This window comes from Amphimedon queenslandica, unplaced genomic scaffold, assembly GCF_000090795.2.
Source record: "Amphimedon queenslandica unplaced genomic scaffold, v1.1 AMPQUscaffold_13516, whole genome shotgun sequence".
NCBI lineage: Eukaryota > Metazoa > Porifera > Demospongiae > Haplosclerida > Niphatidae > Amphimedon > Amphimedon queenslandica.
Window position 1 is genome coordinate 419,927 of NW_003546248.1, and position 20,518 is coordinate 440,444.

The 20,518-nt window shown below is 36.5% G+C and overlaps 7 protein-coding genes and 1 non-coding gene across 9 annotated transcripts in view; 4 read left to right on the plus strand and 4 right to left on the minus strand.

The window, feature by feature from the left end:
- Positions 1-2,534, minus strand: part of LOC105314121 (glutamate receptor-interacting protein 2-like) — a 7,398-nt gene extending 4,864 nt beyond the window's left edge. Inside the window, exons 1-9 of the mRNA XM_019999964.1 lie at positions 2,327-2,534; positions 2,252-2,270; positions 1,932-1,963; positions 1,767-1,847; positions 1,384-1,447; positions 944-1,089; positions 538-630; positions 388-451; positions 192-340 (exon numbers count right to left, since the gene is read on the minus strand). Of these exons, the coding sequence (XP_019855523.1) occupies positions 192-340; positions 388-451; positions 538-630; positions 944-1,089; positions 1,384-1,447; positions 1,767-1,847; positions 1,932-1,963; positions 2,252-2,270; positions 2,327-2,378 (700 nt within the window). The 5' untranslated portion in view covers positions 2,379-2,534. The remainder of the gene's footprint in view (positions 1-191; positions 341-387; positions 452-537; positions 631-943; positions 1,090-1,383; positions 1,448-1,766; positions 1,848-1,931; positions 1,964-2,251; positions 2,271-2,326) is intronic.
- Positions 2,535-2,550: 16 nt separating this feature from the next.
- On the plus strand, positions 2,551-7,850 carry LOC105314126 (anaphase-promoting complex subunit 4-like). 2 transcript variants are annotated; one of them, XM_019999972.1, is made up of 28 exons: positions 2,551-2,735; positions 2,884-2,977; positions 3,411-3,576; positions 3,709-3,774; positions 3,822-3,857; positions 3,991-4,032; positions 4,087-4,117; positions 4,170-4,235; positions 4,282-4,383; positions 4,433-4,603; positions 4,854-4,918; positions 4,965-5,007; positions 5,055-5,131; positions 5,180-5,280; positions 5,401-5,452; positions 5,503-5,558; positions 5,608-5,657; positions 5,707-5,817; positions 5,865-5,897; positions 5,952-6,012; positions 6,157-6,254; positions 6,315-6,370; positions 6,417-6,446; positions 6,500-6,592; positions 6,748-6,813; positions 6,867-7,049; positions 7,102-7,207; positions 7,558-7,850. In XM_019999972.1, the coding sequence occupies exons 1-28, from the start codon at positions 2,610-2,612 to the stop codon at positions 7,624-7,626; spliced, it is 2,250 nt and encodes a 749-aa protein (XP_019855531.1). In that variant the 5' UTR covers positions 2,551-2,609; the 3' UTR covers positions 7,627-7,850. The 2 variants fall into 2 exon arrangements, with proteins under 2 accessions (XP_019855531.1, XP_019855536.1); XM_019999977.1 differs by having other exon boundaries at positions 2,552-2,735; positions 6,867-7,025.
- Trnan-guu (transfer RNA asparagine (anticodon GUU)) lies at positions 4,745-4,818 on the plus strand. Its single transcript has one exon. It is a non-coding gene; the product is annotated as a tRNA-Asn (tRNA).
- On the minus strand, positions 7,647-9,492 carry LOC100633115 (ADP-ribosylation factor 4). The gene is made up of 7 exons (XM_003382949.3): positions 9,353-9,492; positions 9,151-9,302; positions 8,929-9,009; positions 8,506-8,615; positions 8,387-8,458; positions 8,197-8,322; positions 7,647-8,046 (listed from the first exon to the last, which is right to left on the minus strand). The coding sequence occupies exons 2-7, from the start codon at positions 9,215-9,217 to the stop codon at positions 7,963-7,965; spliced, it is 540 nt and encodes a 179-aa protein (XP_003382997.1). The 5' UTR covers positions 9,218-9,302; positions 9,353-9,492; the 3' UTR covers positions 7,647-7,962.
- Positions 9,493-9,510: 18 nt separating this feature from the next.
- LOC100640983 (U6 snRNA-associated Sm-like protein LSm8) lies at positions 9,511-10,576 on the plus strand. Its single transcript, XM_003383009.3, has 4 exons — positions 9,511-9,598; positions 9,667-9,707; positions 10,258-10,385; positions 10,453-10,576. Exons 1-4 carry the CDS (start codon positions 9,565-9,567, stop codon positions 10,541-10,543), a joined length of 294 nt encoding a protein of 97 aa, XP_003383057.1. The 5' UTR covers positions 9,511-9,564; the 3' UTR covers positions 10,544-10,576.
- A 41-nt stretch (positions 10,577-10,617) lies between these two features.
- Positions 10,618-16,029, plus strand: LOC105314130 (ceramide kinase-like). The gene is made up of 12 exons (XM_019999986.1): positions 10,618-11,124; positions 11,223-11,450; positions 12,105-12,233; positions 12,298-12,361; positions 12,405-12,625; positions 12,849-13,026; positions 13,452-13,538; positions 13,649-13,752; positions 13,801-14,009; positions 14,066-14,170; positions 15,297-15,454; positions 15,582-16,029. Exons 1-12 carry the CDS (start codon positions 10,665-10,667, stop codon positions 15,736-15,738), a joined length of 2,100 nt encoding a protein of 699 aa, XP_019855545.1. The 5' UTR covers positions 10,618-10,664; the 3' UTR covers positions 15,739-16,029.
- A 71-nt stretch (positions 16,030-16,100) lies between these two features.
- Positions 16,101-17,587, minus strand: LOC109584317 (uncharacterized). Its single transcript, XM_020000010.1, has 3 exons — positions 17,302-17,587; positions 16,930-17,241; positions 16,101-16,802 (listed from the first exon to the last, which is right to left on the minus strand). The coding sequence occupies exons 2-3, from the start codon at positions 17,015-17,017 to the stop codon at positions 16,174-16,176; spliced, it is 717 nt and encodes a 238-aa protein (XP_019855569.1). The 5' UTR covers positions 17,018-17,241; positions 17,302-17,587; the 3' UTR covers positions 16,101-16,173.
- A 719-nt stretch (positions 17,588-18,306) lies between these two features.
- LOC109583787 (uncharacterized) lies at positions 18,307-20,282 on the minus strand. The gene is made up of 4 exons (XM_019999258.1): positions 20,135-20,282; positions 19,642-20,034; positions 19,273-19,581; positions 18,307-19,058 (listed from the first exon to the last, which is right to left on the minus strand). Exons 1-4 carry the CDS (start codon positions 20,232-20,234, stop codon positions 18,439-18,441), a joined length of 1,422 nt encoding a protein of 473 aa, XP_019854817.1. The 5' UTR covers positions 20,235-20,282; the 3' UTR covers positions 18,307-18,438.
- Between the last annotated feature and the right edge of the window lie 236 nt (positions 20,283-20,518).

Below are 20,518 nucleotides of genomic sequence, written 5' to 3' on the forward strand. Positions count from 1 at the left end.
ATTAGTAACCAACAACACCTAACAACTGAGGAGAAGCATCCAATTAGCCACCAACAGATTAAAAATTAACACATGCATACACATTTAATTAACAATGAAAACTAATCAAGACTTCGTATTTCAATAATATAGTGGTTACCATAGCAGCCACGCAACTACAAAGGTTGCCACGGTTACAAAGAGGGACTCACCGTGAACTGGGATATCGTACTCAATTTGAAGAGTGCACAGTCCATCAACTGATGGGACCAGTAGCTGATCGGCCTCACTCCTGGAGGCTCCTCTCATATCGACACCATTAATCTGTAGGATCCTATCCCCGGCTCTTAGTATCCCCTTCCTACAGGTGACATCATGATTATAATGAGAGAACTGAGAGACTATTACCTGTAGGCATAGGAGCCTTGTTTAACATGGGATACGGTAATAGGTCTGTTTTCTAAACGACCACCTGGAGAGAAGAAAAGGGGGAGAGGGGGAAAGAGAGTGAGTGAGAGAGAGAGTGTATGTTCTTGTTACTTATATTCTTATGCTTACCGCTAATGACAAAACCAGGAAATAGACTAGGATCGCACGACATTGTTATGAATGCTGTTTTTAACTCCATTCCATCATCTATCTTCTGTATACCTAAAATAATAACAATAATATAATAATAATGTAATCTTTTAATTTAATAATGACATTAATTGTTTCTTGTGCTGCCTTTGATGACAAATTTTATATTAAATTATCAAATTCATGAAAGATAACATTTACTATTAACCAATTAAACCCATGTACAAGACGTGTGTGCATATGCACCTTGCCTTCCTGTCTCTTCTCTCTCTCTCCCTCTTTTCCCTCCCCCCCTCTCTCTCTCTCTCCCTCTCTCTCTCTCTCTCTCCCTCTCTCTCTCTCCTTCTTTTTCCCTCCTTCTTTCTCTCTCATTACAATGTTCTACCTTTAGAAGATGTCTCAAAAGCAATCTCGAGGTTAACAATGTTCCCAGAGTTCTCGAGTAAAGCAACCACCTCAGAATTCGTGAGTCTCTCAGTCACGGTTCCATTAATGCTCAGGACTTTATCTCCAAGCTGCAGAGCACCACTCCTACAGACAAGGAGGAGGAGGAGGAAGAGGAGGAGGAGGAGGAGGAAAAGGAGGAGGAAGAGGAGGAGGAGGAGGAAGAGGAGGAGGAGGAGGAGGAGGAGGAGGAGGAAAAGAGTAAAGAGAGAGAGGGTGTTAGAATATGTACGTGTACACTATTACGAACAATTTGAACAAGCAAGAAGAATGAAGAGGAGAGAAAAGGGATGGCAAGGATCAAATTACACTGATCGATCTAACACATAACATCAAATTAGTATATGTACAAGCACACAACTTATAACCACCGCTACTCACATGTAAGCCACGCCTCCTGGATAAAGCTGGGCTACTTTGACGGGTTGATCATAATCTGTACCTCCTAATATTATAACGATTGAAGGAGAGAGGGGGAGAGAGGGGGGGAGGATGAGAAAAGGTGTGGAGAGACATAAAAACAGATTTGTAATCAATACAGTTATTAAACAAACATATTAACAGATTTATTTAAGGAGCATATTAACATACGTAAACACAACATATGATAGTATTCTTGTCTCCATCTACCTCCTTTCCTTTTGTCCATTTCCATTTTTCCCTCTCACTCTTTTTGACCCCCTCCCTCCCTCCCTCCCTCTCCCTCTCTCTCTCTCTCTCTCTCTCTCTCTCTCTCTCTCTCTCTCTCTCTCTCTCCCCCTCACCCTCTAGTCTCAGTCCTAGTGGTTCATTGGTACGTTTAAGTAGCTCAACACAAACTATCTCAGCTTGCAATGGACTGCTTCCTGTAGGAGAGAGAGTCAGAGAGAGGGGGAGAATATTTTAATTAATAATAAATTGAATTAATAAAAACGGGTCACTTGACATACCTCTGTGTGCAACAGGTGAAGTGTTAAGATCACTGAGAGAGAGAGAGAGAGAGAGAGAGAGAGAGAGAGAGAGAGAGAGAGAGAGAGAGAGTGAGGAAGTCATAAAAATACAGAAATACGATTACAAAAACAACACCATATTTGCTCAAAAAAATCCTATTTGCTCAAAATAATATCATTAAATCATAATAATTACATAATATATTGCAGAAAAACAAAATGCACATAGACACACAATTGTTCACACCAGAGAAATTAAACTTCAAAAATACATTTATACATTTAAACATACTAGTACATGTATACTCTCACATACTTACATGTTTGTACCAGCAGAGCCTACACAAAAGAGAAGACGGTCAATAGTAATACCCAGGTTATAAGAATGAGCTTACTTCTTCTCTCTCTACCAGCAGAGAAACAGCTAAAGAAAACCGCCATTATCATCCTTAGGCTGTAGACGGAAAGCTTCCAGCCTTGTCCTCTATCTTTCACAGGCCCTCAGCTTCATAGAATCCACCAGAACGTACAAGGATAATTTATATAATCTCTAAAATAAACAAAAATAAAACTAACATCGCCTCCCTACGAGACAAGATGGCACTACTTACTCTTTAGTATCCGGAATTTTACAAACCAGGCTTAGGGTATCCGGTGTATACCCACGTGGAACCCACCATGGAGGAGGAAGAACAAGACCTCTCTTACAAGCTTAGAGGCGAGAAGTCTCTCCCCTCAGCCATTTTGTTGAGCAAATGGTCTCCTAGAATGGACGTTATCGCTTTGGCACTTGAAGATGGCTCGGTAAGATATGAGAATAAATGCCACGCCTATTTCTGGAGGTGTGGCTGCTTGTAAAGTATATTACAGCTATGATGTTAACACTTTGTATATTGATTTGTATGCACGTATTGGAGGGTATGAACTAGTGATCATTGTTAGTTTTTCACAGGTTGTTCTTCAAAGGTTGTCGTGGGATTCCGTTTGGTCGGTGGATCCCGGAGATACGCCCGTTAATGCGTTGTCATGGCGACCCGATGGGAAAGGTAATAAAGTTGGAATGTGAAGTAGTGATGTGTGTCATGATAGTTACATCATCATTGCTGGAATTTAGCCAATTAACATTATTAATTGTATTTTTATTTTGTAATGGTGATACTTGTCAAATGTTTTTATTATCAAATATAGTATTGAGTATTCTTATAGAATTTCTTCTTGTAACTTGATCCAATACATAATTACACGTACATGAAGCCACAGAACTGCTGGCCCTAAACTACATGTATCTACATGTATTCGTATCATGTCTCATTGGTCTCAATATAAAATGACTGCCTGTATTATTCTTATTATTTAAATTATAATAATGTCCATCTGCACTATGGCATCATTGGTATGCGTTTTAGCAGCACACACCCAATGCCAATTATGCATAATTGAATTAATTATAATTATTATGATTATTATTAAATATTTTAGTATTGGCAATCGGTTATTCTGATGGTGTCTTGATTGAAGTGTCTATTGAGAAAGGCGAAATGCTTCAAAAACTCAAACTAGGCTCTTCTAAGATTACCGTTCTGACATGGATAGAGGCCCCTCCCCCTGCGACCATGCCCCCTTCCTCTTCCGTTTTGCTCAATAAGTATGTAATATCTCTGATATTTCCTTTTGTTTTTATAATTGCATTATAAACATTTGATATCATATTTCAACCATCATCAAGCATCATTATCCTTATTATATTATTATTATCATTATTATTGTTATTTATTAGGTCTAATACTTCATATAAAGATAATTCTGTTCGATTTCTCCCTCCATTGCCTTTAATTGAAAACGAGTAAGAGAGTGTAATTTTGTCTTAATCTCTTTTATTTTTATCTTAAGTGAAATGAGTGACGATGAAGAAGACAACGTGACACAGTTAGTTATTGCATTTTGTCACTTTGTATGGAAACTTTAAACTCAATTTGCGATTTGAAATCAACTCAAATTTTAATACAGCATGCCTAGGAACTATTATTAATTTTTCCTATTTTTATTATTTTGCATTTAGCAAGGAGTCAGTACCATCAAGCAAATATATCTCTCATTTAAGGTGGAATGCAATTATAATCGTTATTTATCATTATTATTATCATTATCACCATAGCTCAATGACATTATTATTAGCAGGAGATGAAGTATGCAACTACATTATTATGCTTTATGTATCTACATGATTGTGTTCTTTAGTGTGGTCATATACACATTGTTATCGATGGAGTCCTTCACATTACATCTCTTTCTCTTCTCTCTGAAGTATCTACCAGTCCATTTTTATTATTAATTTTATTGCTATATAAAGGGAATGACCGTATCTTCAATTATTAGTTTAAAAATGTCACACAATTTTTGTACGCTAGCAGCTGTTAGCTGCAATGAAAACAACACCCTCTTTTATAATTTAGTAAGAGAGAGAGTTTGAGAAGACTGAGCGACTAGTTTTTAAATTCTAGGTTGATACGTCTTTGCTAGCCAATAAAGTTAACGAACTTCATTTTGTTGCCGTCAAGTATAATCATGTTTTATCTGTCATGGCGTATGTAGGAGATGTGATTCGAGCTATGACTGATGCCTGGGAAGATGGTCTGTTGACAGTGGATAAAAAGATGGAGCGATATGCAAAAGTAAAGGCACATTCACAACATGACACGTAGCTGGAAGTGCTGTGACTAGTCAAAACATTAGATATGAAGTAGTTATTCAAAGCAAATCAACTATTGGGTGGAATATATTTAGTCAAAACTTTTCTCTTCCTGCCACAACTAGCACGTGTGGCGCAATCGGTTAGCGCGTTCGGCTGTTAACCGAAAGGTTGTTGGTTCGAGCCCAACCATGTGCGGGTTACATTTTTTTTCTTTTTTTTTTTTCATCTAGACTTTGCCCTCCTGTCTTCAATTAATGGATGAATACATTATTTTGTTAGCCTGTGGCCAAGCAAGGTTAGTTTTCATAAACAATTGCAACTGTACAGTTTCATTTCTACAGAGCAGAACTAAAATCATTTTTGGTTGATGAACTAACAGCAAAAGTATAATACAAGTAATCGTAATGGTGTTATTTCTATTATTTCTTTAGGGAGTCAAAAAGATTGGCCTTTCTATTGAAATGTCTTACAAAAGCCTACGAAGATACACCATAAATCACTTAAACAAGTAGAAGCCTGCTACTACTTCTCTCCCTCCACCTCTTTCATTCTCTAGAGCAATTGAGGCACTCAACTTCCACCTCCATGATCTGTTTGGTGTCTCTGGATGGGATAATGTGTTTGGCTGCATTGGATTGAGTACAGAGACATTGCAAGGTCAATATAATAGGAATAAAGTGATAAAAAAGGGAAGGGATGGGGGAGAGATTGGGACTTGTATCTTGACTCGTATTGCTTTATTAATATCAAGAGTATAGACCGTGTTATATTGACTAGGCTGCATGCAAGTCCTTGGAAGTTTTGCTCTTAAAGCTCAAGAGTTTCTTTAGTAAGCTCCATATACTTACACATACTTTAAATCTCTTCTAACTGTTACAGTGTTACTGATGAATCGCTTCAAAACCTTAAAATATTCTTCATTTGGTTGTACACAAGTGAGTGAGAGAGAGAGATATGACTATATCACATGATTGCAATGTATAGTTATTATAAAGTTAGCTGGTGAGCCAGCTCCTACTCCACCCATAGAAGAGGTACTGACATTCCCCTTTTTTTATCGTCTCCCTCTCCTCTCTCTCTCAGGGACCTACTCCTGAAGAACTTCAAATGATAATTGATTTCCTGAGGAAGCGGTTAAAACCGGTTCATTCCGAAGGGCATGGCCAAGCATTTAGTCTAGACCTTGTTGGACAGGTTTGGGTATCCAGTTTGTGTGGTTGAGTCTATTTTTCTTTTTGTAGTATTTGTTATCAAAAAATTTGTCAGTTGTGGAAGTAAGTATAAGTATACTCTTGCATTTTGTAATAAATTCCTTTTTTAAAATGTAGGAACCTTCACAGACAATATGGGACAAGATATTAAGTGATACAGCCAGTTTAACCAGAGAAGGTATGTATCATTATCAATTTTCTTGAATATCTTCCAATATAATCATGCTGAGTGAAAATTTGGTAGCTATACCTATGCTAATTAGTAACAAATTCACAATATTTTATAATCTTTCTTTTCATTTTTGTTGGTTGTTGATGTTAGTTGCCCCGTGGCTGATCAAGAGTCAAACAAATAAAAGTATTATGCAGTTGTACCAGTCGCTGCAATCATCAGTCAACAAAGCATTTAATTCAACCAAAGTAACTCTCTCTCTTCCTCCCTCTCTCTCTCTCTTTGCTTTGTTTAATTGCTATTAATAGGAGGCGATGCAGTCTTTATTTGTTCAAAAGACATCACTAAAACTATTTGATTACAAGTACTAAAGGTGTTAATATGCGATTGATTTCTTATTATTTCTGCAGCTCAAATCTCTCAAGCAGGATGAAGTCATTGTGAGGCCTTGTTCTCTTATTTACATAATATCGAGTTTGTTTACTATATACAGGGTAACGTTGTACTCTAATGATACTGGCAGTTCTAGCTGTCTGTTTCCAATTAATGAGCACCAAATAGCTACACTGGAACACGATCAAGATAGGTTAGGGCATGTAAACGTATTAGGATGAGAAGGACCTGTGAATGCATTCATTATCCTAGAAATATTCAGCTCCTACCATGCAAATATACAAGCATCTGTTGTTGTGGCATCATTTAAGCAATTATAATTATCATTATTATTATTATTATTAATAGTGAAGTGAAGTATGGTTCGTTTTTTGTCCAGTGCACATCAGAAAATGAAGAAGAAAGAACTGAAAAGTATTTTAGAGTTAGGACTGTCACATACTTTTATATTTTCTTTCTTTAAACAGATATCATATTTATGATATGTCTGTGTACAATGGAGATACTCTCTCTCTCCTTCTCTATAATGGAGCTTCATACATGGTGGCACAGTTACCAATGGCAGCCGTTTCTACAGTAACTTTGAATCTAATTGGCTGTGAAGTGTTGCAAGATTCAATTCAAATGTATGTAGTACATACACAGAATAAGTAATACCTATTTATCTAATACTTATTCATGCATTCAATTGCTTTGCTAAAGGCTGAGTGGAGTGGATATTGGAAGGGAGTTAGCACAAGGCACGAGTTTAGGAAGATTTCAAGCCAAAAGTCTTGAGGTGTCAGGATCAAGAAAACTGGCAGCTGTTGTAAGTGAGATCATGTCTCGATTATAAGACACTGTCTCAGAAAGTGTAATAAAAATGAAGAGTTCTCTCCAAGCCATTTTGACAAAGTATCCTGTACTATAGTACAGGGACTTTGTCCAGATTTTTGAGCAACTTAAAAATTCAATTTTGAGCGGAATTGGCTCAAATTTTTTACGTAACATAAGAAAATGTATACACATCAGAAAATTTATAAAAATGGAGAACTCTCTCATAGCTATTTTTGACGAAACACCCTTATAAATAGTACAGGGTATCTGGTTGCTACTCTTCATTACTTTATCTAGTGTCTCTGCTGGCAATGTATGACTGATGTACATGTATTCCTGTAGGTATCCATTGGTGGCAGGAGGGTCCAGTTGTTTGATGTTGATGCAGAGCAGGACGATGAAGACATTTGAACTATAGCAAAGCAATTCCCAGGAGTGATAGAGTCACATATACATTGAAATAAAAGAGAAAAATTACATTCATATCCTATAGCACATCAAGAGTACATAGATACACACAAACAACAGAAGAGAGAAAATTCATAATAATAATAATAATAATAATAATAACAATAATAATAACAATGATAAGTGTCTCATAATTATAAATTCAAAATGATGTTTCCTGTACACAGTATTATTATAATGAAAATAGAGAAAGAGAGAGAGAGAGGGGGAGGAGAGTGTATAATATGTAGAAACACAAGATAAAGGATCAAGCAACATTAGCACTCATTAGTATTGTGTCTATTTCTTGAGTTGTAGTGAGAGCCAATCTAAGCCTTCATATAGACCAGTGCCTTGAACAGCACACGTGCTTTGAATATACCACTAGAACAATCAAAAGAATCATTTTAGTTATTTGTTATGAATGATTAATAAAGAGAAAGAATGAATAATGAGGAAAAAAATTAAAAGAATCAAGTTAATTTATCATCATTATAAGTAATGACTGCATCTTCTCACTCTCTCTTAACTTACAGTCCTGTTCTTGACATCTCTCAGTCCAAGTGCATCAGTTATTTCAGAGACTGACATGGCATTGGGCAGATCCTGTTTATTGGCAAACACTAGCAACACGGCATCACGTAACTCATCCTCTGATAACTAAAAAAACAATAATTGTTATTATTATTATTATTATCTATTATTATTATTTATTGTTATTTACCATGGCGTCTAGTTCCTGTTTAGCTTCCTTGACTCTCTCCCTGTCATTGCTGTCGACAACAAATATCAATCCCTAAAGGGGAGGGGCAATGATGAACCATACCCGCTAGTTATAATAACCTGTGTGTTGACAAAGTAGTGTCTCCATAATGGTCTTATCTTGTCCTGCCCACCCACGTCCCACACGGTAAAACTGATGTTCTTATATTCAACTGTTTCTACATTAAAACCTACGAAGAGAAAAGAAATACTATTTTTACATAATATTCATCATTGGTAAATTTTTAAAATGAAATTTTAGATAAAAATATTAACCCAAGCTAATTATTTTTGGTGAATTTAGAGACAAAATGGCAGCATATGGAGCTTATTGTTTCATAAGAGGCTTAAAGCAGCTCCTCACCTTCCACTTTCTGGACAACAATGCTATGAGAGAATCCTAATGGATTTAATGTGGTAAAGGATAATTTAGGAGCTTAATTCTTTTTTTGAATTGGGAGTTTCGAGATTTTAAGTAGTACTTCGTTTGTTATGGTTGCTTACCAATGGTGGGAATGGTGGTGACTATTTCTCCTAGCTTCAATTTATACAGTATAGTCGTCTTGCCAGCTGCATCCAAACCGACTAGTAACAACAAATAAATAAATAAAATGATCATTCATATATGTAGCCAACAGCCTCTCTTATTACATTTCAAACAAAAATAAATTTTAATTGGCCATTTTCACAGCCACTCCCATTTAATTAACTCCTTCTGGTTCTTACCCATTAATATTCTCATGCTTTCTGTGCCAAACAGTCTTTGAAACAAACTAGAGATTGTCAGACCCATGGCTACCTTAGGGAAAACGAACACTGAGTAGTATAATAAAAATGAAGTTTGTAAAATGGGAAGGAAGGGGTGGTCAGGATAAAAACTATAGGAAGAGAGGCATTCACAGGACATAGAGAAAACGGCTTGACCTACTTTGAAACAGCTCTAAATGCTTCCTCCTATTGGTGGCCTCTCTATTATAATGACCTTGCTTCGCTTATTTTGTCGTCGTTGTTCTAGACACGATGGACAATGCCACGTCCTCAACTTAAAAGTGGGTGGGATTAGAAACGAGCCACACCCATTAAAGGCGAGGTTTACGTTTAATTATTTTGACCGCACCCTCCAGGCCTCCACTATAAATTATGGCTCTAAGCTCCATAGAACCATATGTTAATCGTATCCTCTCTTTCTTTTTTATTTTTATTTTTGGTTTTTGTTTTGCTTTATTCCTTAACTATTTTTAGGTTCAGTATCAATAATTACGGGTGATGGCAGAGTAATTGTGGTAAGTTTGTAGTTTTGGCGCCATTTTCTAATTAAAAAAATAATAATCCAAAGCCTATTTTAAGTCCACCATTAAATATTCATCCTAATTCTTGTGATGAAGTGATACATTGATTATTAATATTAAAAACAGTCAAGGTTTCCCATAAAGCATGCTCTGAAGCAACTTTAAAAATTTGTAAAAAAATCCAATTTTGGTTGGAATTCAGCTCAAACTTTCTATGCAACAAAAGTACATGTATATGTATCCTAAAATAATATAAAAATGGAGAATTTTTTCCTTTTTAATTTGGTAAAAATTGGCTCAAAACCATGTACAGGGACTTTGACTAGATTTTGAGCACCTTTAAAAATTTATAATTTTAATTGAAATCTGTTCAAATTTTTAGAACAGTATAAGTATGTATATGCATTAGCTGAGCCCAAGTCTAATGGGAAACCTTGAAAACAGTGTAGCCAAATATTTAAATCTCCACTACATGCACCATGCTAAAAATTAATTTAAAAATTGACTGAAAAAAAATTGATTGAATTTTTTTAATGTTTAATAGGGGACATTAAAAGGTTTTGATCAAACGGTTAACATAATCCTCTCCAATAGCCATGAGAGGGTTTACTCCAGCAGTAGTGGTGTGGAACAGGTTCAGTTAGGACTTTATATCATTAGAGGTGACAATATGTAAGTCTGAGACAGAGAGCAGGCGAAAAGGTGGTTTTTAATTTTTTTTTTTTTTTGTTTTTTGTAGAGCTGTGATTGGCGAGCTAGATGAAGAACTAGATTCTGAAATTAATTTAAATGATATAAGAGCAGAACCACTCAATCCTGTTGTACATTAAATTGATGTAAAAAAATATCACTTTTAAATTGGAGAGCTTTTTCCAAAAAATTACCGGTATTTTTGATATTTATAATTATTAATTGAGATCACGTGACGCGCTTTATTTAGAACTAAAGAAAATGGCCGCCAGTGTAGCTATGCCTTTATCGACTCAACAGGATTTCTTCTCCCCGAGACGCCTCGAGGAAGATGAAGATGAGGAGGAGGAAGAAGAAGACGTTGTAGTTAAATCCAAGCCTATACCAAACCGACCGATTCAACTGCTAACGGGCCAAGACGAAGAGGAAGATGCTGCTGCTTTGGAAGATGTTATAGACGACTCACCGATGCCCCAACCTCCTAATGGAGGGAGCTCAGTCTACAGCAGGGACAGGCTCCCAATGCTTGATCTTGCCGAAGTATCGCTGACCAGTGTAGAGGCAAGAGGTGACAGTTTATTAGGCCCAAGCAGTAACTGGGTGAGCACTGCTAGTGCCTCCACTGGGGAGTTTGGGCTCTCGGGAAAATTCAAAGTTCAAGGGAAACGCTGCATATTGAGACTTGAAGACGACATGTTACAGTGGACTTGGGCAGGAAAGAGTAAGAAAGAAATCCATAAAATCATACATTTATTTATATTCTGTTCTAAGCAATAATTAAAATTTGTGTGTGTTTCAATTAATGCCCATTTTTCTCAGGAGGTACTCAAAATAAAGAAGTCCTCTCGCTGGCAGACATATTTGCCGTAGTTGTTATAAATTCCCGTGGAAGACCCGACGTCCACGGTACCCAGTTTGTGATACATGCCCTCAAGTCGAAGCCGGGGTCCTGTGGAGACCTCGTTGAGGTGACCTGTCAACCGTTAGACCCTCACCCAGCAGCCACTAGCCAGACCTGGGGAGAATACCTCAGCCAACAGATACAGAGTATGTGATCTGAGAGAGAATGAGTAGGAAATGAGTAAAGAAATACGAGTATGATGAGTACCACGTACACCATATATTTCGCGCGTGTAAATTTTTTTGTGATTTTCCTGCATTTTTACATATGCGGATAAAAATGTTGCAATTTTAAATCTTATTACCACACCTACTATAATCAGCACGCTATTTTGTGGATTTTAATTTCACGAATTTTTAATCATCCCCCCTGCGAAATATATGGCGTATATGGTATTAGTATTGGAACATGAGTATGAGATTATGAGCATGGGAGTATGAAAGTATGAAAGTATGAAGCATGTACATAATTATGTGGTTATGAGTATCAAGTTTGATTATCAGTGTGTGTCTGTGAATACAGTACATGTATGTGTGCAGTGTAACTGATATCTTTAATTCCATAGTAAGTGTGCATGTACTTTATCAGTTTAGTGGCTTGTGTTGGTAAATACATCTATGAAATACATGTACATGTACACGTACAAACATCTAATTTCACTTTTAGCTCATACATGTACATGTAGCTTCTATTTTCAACTGGAGTTGGTTTTCATAAGCTTCCATGATTGTTATTTTTCAATGCACAACAGTTTCATTGTGTTTCAAACTTGTTTTATTTTATTGTTTTTGTGTGTGTAGATTTTGGTCATCGTCCAAGAAGATTATATGTTGTTATAAATCCAACCAGTGGAAACGGAAGCAGCTTATCCACCTGGTCTAAAGTGGAGCCTCTCTTTAAACTAGCTAATGTCCACACAGAAATATTTGGTATGCTAAGATTATTGCATCTCTCTTTATATCTCTCCTCCTTCTCACTTCACTTTTCTCTCAGTTACTCAGAGAAGATTCCAAGCTCGTGAGATTATTCAAAGTTTGGCAGTGGATCAGTATGACGGGTAAGACTCCCTCCCCTCCACCTTTCCATATCTTGTTTCACAGGATTATTGTTGTCGGCGGTGATGGTATATTTAACGAGGTACTCAACGGTCTCATATTGCAGACTCAGCAATCAGCTGGCATTGATTTGAGACGAGGTCGGTTTGTTCCTGTACAGCCTAATATAAGACTGGGGATAATACCAGCTGGGTTTTCTAACTCAGTGGCATGGTCTGTGCTTGGCACTAGGAATCCAAAGGAAGCAGCTGCTCAGGTTTTATTGGGTAAGCAATAAGTACACGTGTGTGTATCATATCACTTTGTTTATTTATTATTTTATTATCACTACTACTCCTTTCCTTTCCCCACCTCTCTCTCTTTATCTTCTCTCTCTCTCTTTATCTTCTCTCTCTGCCTCTCCTTTTTTTTTCTTTTTCTCCCTCTTTCAATCTTCTCCCCACCCCTCTCTCTCTCCCCTTCCCTCCCCTCTCTCTCTCTCTCTTTCAGGTTCTTCCTCACCCATTGATGTATGCAGTTTATTTAATTCAGGACAGTTATTATTATTTTCAGCTGGTGCCCTTTCTTATGGAGTTCAGGCTGAAGCAACAATGTTTACTAACGACTTTACTTGGCTGGGGCAAAGAAGAGTGGACATTGCTCAAATTAGAGCTGTATTAACCAAACGGTATGCAGTATAACTCTGTATATCATAGTATAACCCTGTATATTATAGTATATATTTTTGTATACTTGTAATTTTTGTGTTATTATCCAGTGCAACAAAATGCCTTAATGAATTAATTTTATGTGGGTTGTGTACGTGTATATGGTTGGGGAATTGTTTCTATTGTTCTTAGTGAATAGTTGGTAAAATGGAGTCATTGTCTCTCTGTTTACTTTTATTGTATTTATAGTCTTTATATGCATGTACAATTATAATATATATACATGTATATGTATGTACTTTGTAACTACATATCCCATTAACTTTCTGTTTCTGTTCTCTCTTTTTCTCTCTCTCTCTCTCTCTCTCTCTCTCTCTCTCTCTCTCTCTCTCTCTCTCTCTCTCTCTCTCTCTCTCTCTCTCTCTCTCTCTCTCTCTCCCTGTAGTGATTTTGAGACAGAAGTGATGTACATACCAATGACAGACAATGACACTCTATCCAACAGAACCGAGAGAGACAAATGCTATTCAAGGTAAGGGATACATTAACTGATACACTGTCTCTATCACTGTGGTACTGACTAGTGAGTAAAAGATGACAGAAAGAGGGAAGGAGGATTGTAATGTGTATTTTCTTTCTCAGGTGCCCAAAATGTAGTAATTTTGACGGAGTCCAAGAGCCCCATGGTGGAGCACTAAACGAGAAAGGCGCTTCAGTAATGGCCGCCTCCTACTCTAACGTTGACAGTAAGCTCCGCTAATATCCCCCATTCCAATTAATGCCCGTGACTATAGGATCGGCCGATCAACTTGAGTGGAAGCGAATTACGGGGACATACTCAACTGTCATAGCGTGTCCGCTGACCTGTAGATCCCGTCAGGCTCCGGAGGGACTCTCCCCGTGGGCCCATCAGGCGAACGGAGGGTTAGACCTCATATTGGTTAGGGGACGTGGGAAACTGGACACTTTGAAATGGTTTATACATCAAAGGAGAGTTACACAGGTGAGGGAAGAGGGGAGAAGGGAGGGCGTTTTTTATATTTTTTATTTCTCTCGTAGCTCAATCTTCCTTATGTACAGATATACAGAGTAAAAGAGTTTAAGTTTCGAGAGATTTTGACTCAACCCCAGAGGGCTGAAGAGGAAATAAATCTTGTATCAGATGTATGTAAATGCATGTGCATGTAAACATGGGCTTGGCTTATTTGATCGATCATAACTTTAAAACTTTTAGTTGGAATCAGCTCAAACTTTCTGCATACATGTACCATTAAGAATATCAATATGTCTCAGAAAATGTATTTTTAAAGAAATGCTCATAACTTCAGAATTTAAGCTCAGAATCAGCTCAGACTTTGCACATAGTATAAGGACATCAATATGTATCAGAAAATGTAATAAAAATTTGGGGTGATTTTGGAGCCATTTTTAGAAAAAAACATGGGCATAGCTTTAGGTATTTTTTTTTAAATTGGCCAATTTTTTAAAATGGCCATAACTCGAAAATTTCTTATTGAAATTGACTCGAACTTTCTACATAGCATAAGGACATCAATATGTATCAGAAAATGTATTAAAAATTTGGGGTGATTTCGGAGCCATTTTTTGGAAAAAACCATGGGCTATAGCCTTGGATATTTTTCAGATTTTTGGCATTTTCTTAAAATGGCTGTAACTTGAAAAATTAATGTTGGAATCAGCTCAAACTTTCTACACAGCATAAGGACATCGATATGTATCAGGAAATGTAATAAAAATTTGAGGTGATTTTGGAGCCATTTTTTGGAAAAAATCATGGGCTATAGCCTTGGATACTTTTCAGAATTTTGGCATTTTCTTAAAATGGCCATAACTCGAAAAATTGAAGTTGGAATCAGCTAAAACTTTCTACACAGCATAAGGACATCGATATGTATCAGAAAATGTAGTAAAAGTTTGGGGTGATTTCGGAGCCATTTTTTGGAAAAAAACCATGGGCTATAGCCTTGGGTATTTTTCAAAAATTGGCTGATTTCTTAAAATGGCCATAACTCAAATTTTTTTTGTCAGAATTGACTCAAACTTTCTACATAGCATAAGGACATCAATATGTATCAGAAAATCTAATAAGAATTTGGGGTGATTTTGGAGCCATTTTTTGAACAAACCATGGGCTACATGTATAAGCCTTGGGTATTTTTCAAAATTTTCAAAGTGCTCATAACTCGAAAATTATTTGTCGGAATCAGTTTAAACTTTCTATACCAATATGTATCAAAAAATAAATTGTTGTATCTCTCACTGTCCTTAGACCAGAGAAGATGATGATGAAGTGACTAACAGAAGTGCTGGAATGAGAGGAAGTGGAGGAGGAGGAAGGATAGGACGACAGCAGTCACATGACATCCTTCCATCTAGTCACTGGAATATAGACGGAGACGACCTTAACAGAGTTGACATTGAAGTCAGGTGGGTGTCGTTTAGTTATATGGCAACATAACAAAGTTCAGGATGTGAGGCTGTGAGCAGATACAAAAATTCTCTTTTTAAATTATGGCCGATAATTATGTATTATCTGCCCTCTATCTTCTTTTAGAGTCCATCGTCATTTATTGGTGATGTTTGCTCGTGGGGTTGAGCCTATTTTTAGTAACGGTGATGATGACGAAGAAATATTATCGGGTAACGAATCATTTGGAGATACAATTGACCGAGAAGGATCAGAACAACTTATACCAGCTCAGTCAACGTAACTTTCCTGGTTCCTTTCTTTATGTGTCTCCTCCAGTTTAGCTTGTACTGTGTGTATAAGAATTTATTGCTATTTGTGTACATGTATGTATGCGGTGTTGTCCCATTCATCTTATTTTTTTAATTTTTGCAAGTTTTATTAGACAAAATTATGACATTGTTATTATTATTATTGTTATTATTATTATTATTATTGTTTTATAAATTATGGCACTTCATTCCTAGCCCCCTCTCATCTGTGATTTATTTCCTTTTTTCATCAACTAATAATTAATATTAATTTCATTTATAAATTATTTAATTATTGCGATACAAAGTGAAGCCGAAGGAACAAAATGATTGAATTATAATTTTGTAAGCATACAAAATCATTAAATTTTGCTGCTTTATATGTAAAATTATGCATGATATTATGTACATGTATCTGTATTTGTGTCTCATATTCCTGTTCCTCTTACTTCTTTTGGCTTTGTCTTTCTAATGGCCACTATCCCACTTATATGCACAACAATGAGTACTAGCAGTGTGAGCGAGAGCAATGAGATTACCAAAGCACCAGCAGTTAGTCCTACACTAGATATGTCAGGATCATCAACATTACCAGGGGTAGGTCGAACTACTGATGGTTGTGGAGAGTTTGATGGAAACTGACTAATACTGGGAGACATAGTTGAGACAACCTGTGAACTACTGCTAAGTCGTGTGCTAACCAGTGATGGAGTTAGAGTCATTGAAGACCTCATTAATGTTGATGACGTTGAAGTAGTAGAAGGTTTGTTACTTGGTATTGATATTGATACAGGTACACTGTGTTCACTTGGTAGCAGTATTCCACTACTGGTATTGAGGGAAATGGCTATTACAAAGAACGTGTAGCTCTCTCCTTGAGTGAGTCCCTTTATATTAGCAACAGTATCCATTGAAGTATTGAAGACACTTTGTGTCCTGTTGTTGTGCACTTGAAAGACTTCATATCTGTGTGAGGTAGTGCCTGCATGTGACCAAGAGACTTGTACTGTAGTTGAACCAGTTAGCATTACAGCTAAACCAGTAGGAGCTTCAGCAACTGAAACAAATAGAAACAATTATTGCAGCTTTAAAAGAAACCTATTGTGGACTTAGTGCAAAATTTCTATGTTTTCAATGTAATCTTGTTTACATGTACATATATGGATTAATCTAAAGCTGCTAACCTCCAATAGTGAGAGATCTAGAATCACTAAAAGCTGGAACATAATCCTCATTAGCTTTAGAGTCAGTCACTCTATTATTAGAGACCATGAATTCATAACGACCAGCATATCTCTCTCTCACTGTTGCACTAACTCCTGTAACTGAGCTAGGTCCATCTATTACAGTACAACTGAATGAGAGTAATATTGTATTGTTGACAGTGGAGTTGAGGTAGGTAGGTGGACTTCTTGTGACATTGAAATTGAGCGATGCATGAAGAGGCAGCACTGAGATTAGATTGTATGTCACAGCTGATGATAAACGAGGCCCCTCTATATTATCAAAAATAAAATCAATTATAAACTCTGTTAATTGTACATGGACATACTAACCATTAGCTTTATAGACTCTAGTTCTATATATTCCAGCTACTAGTGTTTGATTCACTCTATTTTCATCAGAAATGACACACTTATATAAACCTTCATATCCTAAGAGTCCTTCTCTCCTTGCTAGTGCAACTTGTCCATCAAAGCTTTTAGCAAAGACTGGTCTTGGAGCTGAGTCATTGCCAAACTCTCCATCAAAAGTAGGCACTTCTGTATCATTAGGGAAATACCACGTGCCAACAGCTTCTGGATCTGAGCTCTGACACCACAAAGCATCAACGATTCCATCATCACTGCTGGTATCTGTAGTGCTGTGATCTTTATCATAAAACATTTCTGCACTTATGATTGAGTATGTTTGGAGCTCTCTTGATTGAAAAGGAAGATAGAGCCTGACACCTATATGAATGGTAACAGAGACAATGTATAGTTTATACAAGAAATAGTTCAACAAATTATAAGTATCCAATTGCAAACTCAAATACTTAGATCAACAATGTACCTGATGAATTATTGGGTAGAGGTGGTGCTGGTTCACTTCTGCTAACAGGCAGCACAATAAAGAACAGTAGAAATATCATAGCACATCCAGCTGACTAAAGAGATGGACAAAAAATAGAGCCTGAGATCAGTAAAGATGAACATTATAGTGAGTCTGGTTTGTTTATTCGTTGGGTGTCTTGCACCCTGACTAGATACTACATAAATATTTTCATTGCTAAGTTGATTAACATTGTAGCAATTCTTCCTTTTCAGTAATCTGTTTTTTAAACAGTTGGATGAGCTCCCCTCAATGTTATAACACACAAATTATGCTGCATGTAAATATGTGCTTGTCCTATTCATCAAAGTAAATTTTTTCAAGTTTTATTAGCATTGTTATTATTATTATTGTTGTTGTTGTTGTTGTTTTATAAATGACACTTTATTCCTAGCCTCCCATGCATCTGTGATTTATTTCCTTTTTCATGAACTAATAATAATTAATATTCATTTATACATTAATCGTTGCCTTATCCTGAGATACATGGGAACAAATGATTGAATTATAATTTTGTATGCATTAAAAAACTTAAATTTTGCTACTTTATAATTATGTCAAATTATGCATGATATTATGTACATGCATGTATTTGTATTTTATGCCTTGTTCTGATTCTTTTTCTTCTTGGGCTTTGTCATGCTAATGGCCACTATCCCACCAATAAGTGCAACAATGAGTACTAGCAGTATGAATGAGAGCACAGAGAGAAGCACAATACCAGCAGTTAGTCCTACACTGGATGTGTCAGGGTCATCAACATTACCAGGGGTAGGTCGAACTACTGATGGTTGTGGAGAGGATGATGGAAACTGGCTAATACTCGGAGACCTAGTTGGGACAACCTGTGAACTGCTACTAATCAGTGATGGAGTTAGAGCCATTGAAGACCTCATTAATGTTGATGACGTTGAAGTAGTAGAAGGTTTGTTACTTGGTATTGATATTGATACAAGTGTACTGTGTTCACTTGGTAGCAGTATTCCACTACTGGTGTTGAGGGAAATGGCTATTACAAAGAATGTGTAGCTCTCTCCTTGAGTGAGTCCCTTTATATTAGCAGTAGTATCCATTAAAGTATTGAAGACACTTTGTGTCCTGTTGTTGTGCACTTGAAAGACTTCATATCTGTGTGGGGTAGTGCCTGGATGTGACCAAGAGACTTGTACTGTAGTTGAACCAGTTAGCATTACAGCTAAACCAGTAGGAGCTTCAGCAACTGAAACAAATAGAAACAAATATTGAAGCTACATGTAGACAATGATAGTAATGTTTTTAATTTCATTAATTTCAGAAATGCAAACTTCATTAAACCGAAGTGTTTTAGCAGAGCAAATTTTTCTCAAAACAATTCCTATGGTGTTTGCTTATTTTGTGAGCTTGTATTGTATTTGCCAGCATGAACATATACAGACTAATCTAAAGTTGCTAACCTCCAATAGTGAGAGATCTAGAATCACCAATAGCTGCAACAATCCCATTAGCTTCAGAGTCAGTCACTCTATTATTAGAAACTATGAATTCATAACGACCAGCATATCTCTCTGTCACTGCTACACTAACTCCTGTAACTGAGCTAGGTCCATCTAATACAGTACGACTGAATGAAAGTGATATTGTATCATTGACAGTGCAGTTGAGGTAGGTAGGTGGACTTCTTGTGACATTGAAATTGAGTGATGCATGAAGAGGTAGCACTGAGATTAGATTGTATGTCACAGCTGATGATAAACGAGGCCCCTCTATATTTACGAAAATAAAATCAATTATAAACTCTGTTAATTGTACATGGACATACTAACCATTAGCTTTATAAAGCCTAGTCCTATATATTCCAGCTACTAGTGTTTGATTCACTCCATCCTCATCAGGAATGACACACTTATATAAACCTTCATATCCTAAGAGTCCTTCTCTCCTTGCTAGTGCAACTTGTCCATCAAAGCTTTTAGCAAAGACTGGTCTTGGAGCTGAGTCATTGCCAAACTCTCCATCAAAAGCAGGCACTTCTGTATCATTAGGGAAATACCAAGTACCAACAGCTTCTGGATCTGAGCTCTGACACCACAAAGCATCAACAATTCCATCACTGCTGGTATCTGTAGTGCTGTGATCTTTATCATAAAACATTTCTGCACTTATGATTGAGTATGTTTGGAGCTCTCTTGATTTAAAAGGAAGATACAGTCTAACGCCTATATAAATCGTAAAAGAGACAATGTATATACAAGAAATAGTTCAACTTATTATAAGTATCTGATAGCAAATTCAAATACTTATAGATCAATATAGTACCTGATGTATTATTGGGTATAGGTGGTGCTTCTTCACATCTGCTATTAGGCAGCACAATAAGGAACAATAGAAATATCATAGCAGATCCAGTTGACTTCATTTTAACAACAAACAGAGTCAGAGATAGTAAAGGATTAAGATATATAGTAGGCCTAGTTAGTAGGCCGACTATTATTATTAAATTTGTTGATTCGTTGGGTGCCTTGCATCCTGACTAGACTACAACTATACTACATAAGTTATTGGATTAATGATAAGGTTGGGTGGAAATGTTTTTATGTCTAAGTTGATTAGCATTGTAGTAATTCTTCCTTTTCAGTCTTTATTTTTAAAACAGTCGGATGAGCTCTCCCTCAATGCACTACAAGACTACAACCCACAAAC

What these genes read in the sequence shown, in the direction of transcription:
- LOC105314126 (XM_019999972.1), top strand. Translation starts at nt 2,610, where the DNA reads ATGGAGGAGGAAGAACAAGACCTCTCTTACAAGCTTAGAGGCGAGAAG. An exon ending in CTCTTTCTCTTCTCTCTGAA is followed by an intron (nt 4,236 to 4,281) that starts GTATCTACCAGT and finishes TGCTATATAAAG; the next exon opens with GGAATGACCGTATCTTCAAT. An exon ending in GAGTACAGAGACATTGCAAG is followed by an intron (nt 5,281 to 5,400) that starts GTCAATATAATA and finishes TATATTGACTAG; the next exon opens with GCTGCATGCAAGTCCTTGGA.
- LOC100633115 (XM_003382949.3), bottom strand. Translation starts at nt 9,217, where the DNA reads ATGGGTCTGACAATCTCTAGTTTGTTTCAAAGACTGTTTGGCACAGAA. An exon ending in CACCACCATTCCCACCATTG is followed by an intron (nt 8,616 to 8,928) that starts GTAAGCAACCAT and finishes TTCTCTTCGTAG; the next exon opens with GTTTTAATGTAGAAACAGTT. An exon ending in GAGATGTCAAGAACAGGACT is followed by an intron (nt 8,047 to 8,196) that starts GTAAGTTAAGAG and finishes TGATTGTTCTAG; the next exon opens with TGGTATATTCAAAGCACGTG.
- LOC100640983 (XM_003383009.3), top strand. Translation starts at nt 9,565, where the DNA reads ATGGCTCTAAGCTCCATAGAACCATATGTTAATC. An exon ending in CATAGAACCATATGTTAATC is followed by an intron (nt 9,599 to 9,666) that starts GTATCCTCTCTT and finishes AACTATTTTTAG; the next exon opens with GTTCAGTATCAATAATTACG. An exon ending in ATCATTAGAGGTGACAATAT is followed by an intron (nt 10,386 to 10,452) that starts GTAAGTCTGAGA and finishes TGTTTTTTGTAG; the next exon opens with AGCTGTGATTGGCGAGCTAG.
- LOC105314130 (XM_019999986.1), top strand. Translation starts at nt 10,665, where the DNA reads ATGGCCGCCAGTGTAGCTATGCCTTTATCGACTCAACAGGATTTCTTC. An exon ending in CCTCAGCCAACAGATACAGA is followed by an intron (nt 11,451 to 12,104) that starts GTATGTGATCTG and finishes TTGTGTGTGTAG; the next exon opens with ATTTTGGTCATCGTCCAAGA. An exon ending in AAATAAATCTTGTATCAGAT is followed by an intron (nt 14,171 to 15,296) that starts GTATGTAAATGC and finishes CACTGTCCTTAG; the next exon opens with ACCAGAGAAGATGATGATGA.
- LOC109584317 (XM_020000010.1), bottom strand. Translation starts at nt 17,017, where the DNA reads ATGGTCTCTAATAATAGAGTGACTGACTCTAAAGCTAATGAGGATTAT. An exon ending in TAGATCTCTCACTATTGGAG is followed by an intron (nt 16,803 to 16,929) that starts GTTAGCAGCTTT and finishes TATTTGTTTCAG; the next exon opens with TTGCTGAAGCTCCTACTGGT.
- LOC109583787 (XM_019999258.1), bottom strand. Translation starts at nt 20,234, where the DNA reads ATGAAGTCAACTGGATCTGCTATGATATTTCTATTGTTCCTTATTGTG. An exon ending in TATACCCAATAATACATCAG is followed by an intron (nt 20,035 to 20,134) that starts GTACTATATTGA and finishes CGATTTATATAG; the next exon opens with GCGTTAGACTGTATCTTCCT. An exon ending in TAGGCTTTATAAAGCTAATG is followed by an intron (nt 19,582 to 19,641) that starts GTTAGTATGTCC and finishes TCGTAAATATAG; the next exon opens with AGGGGCCTCGTTTATCATCA.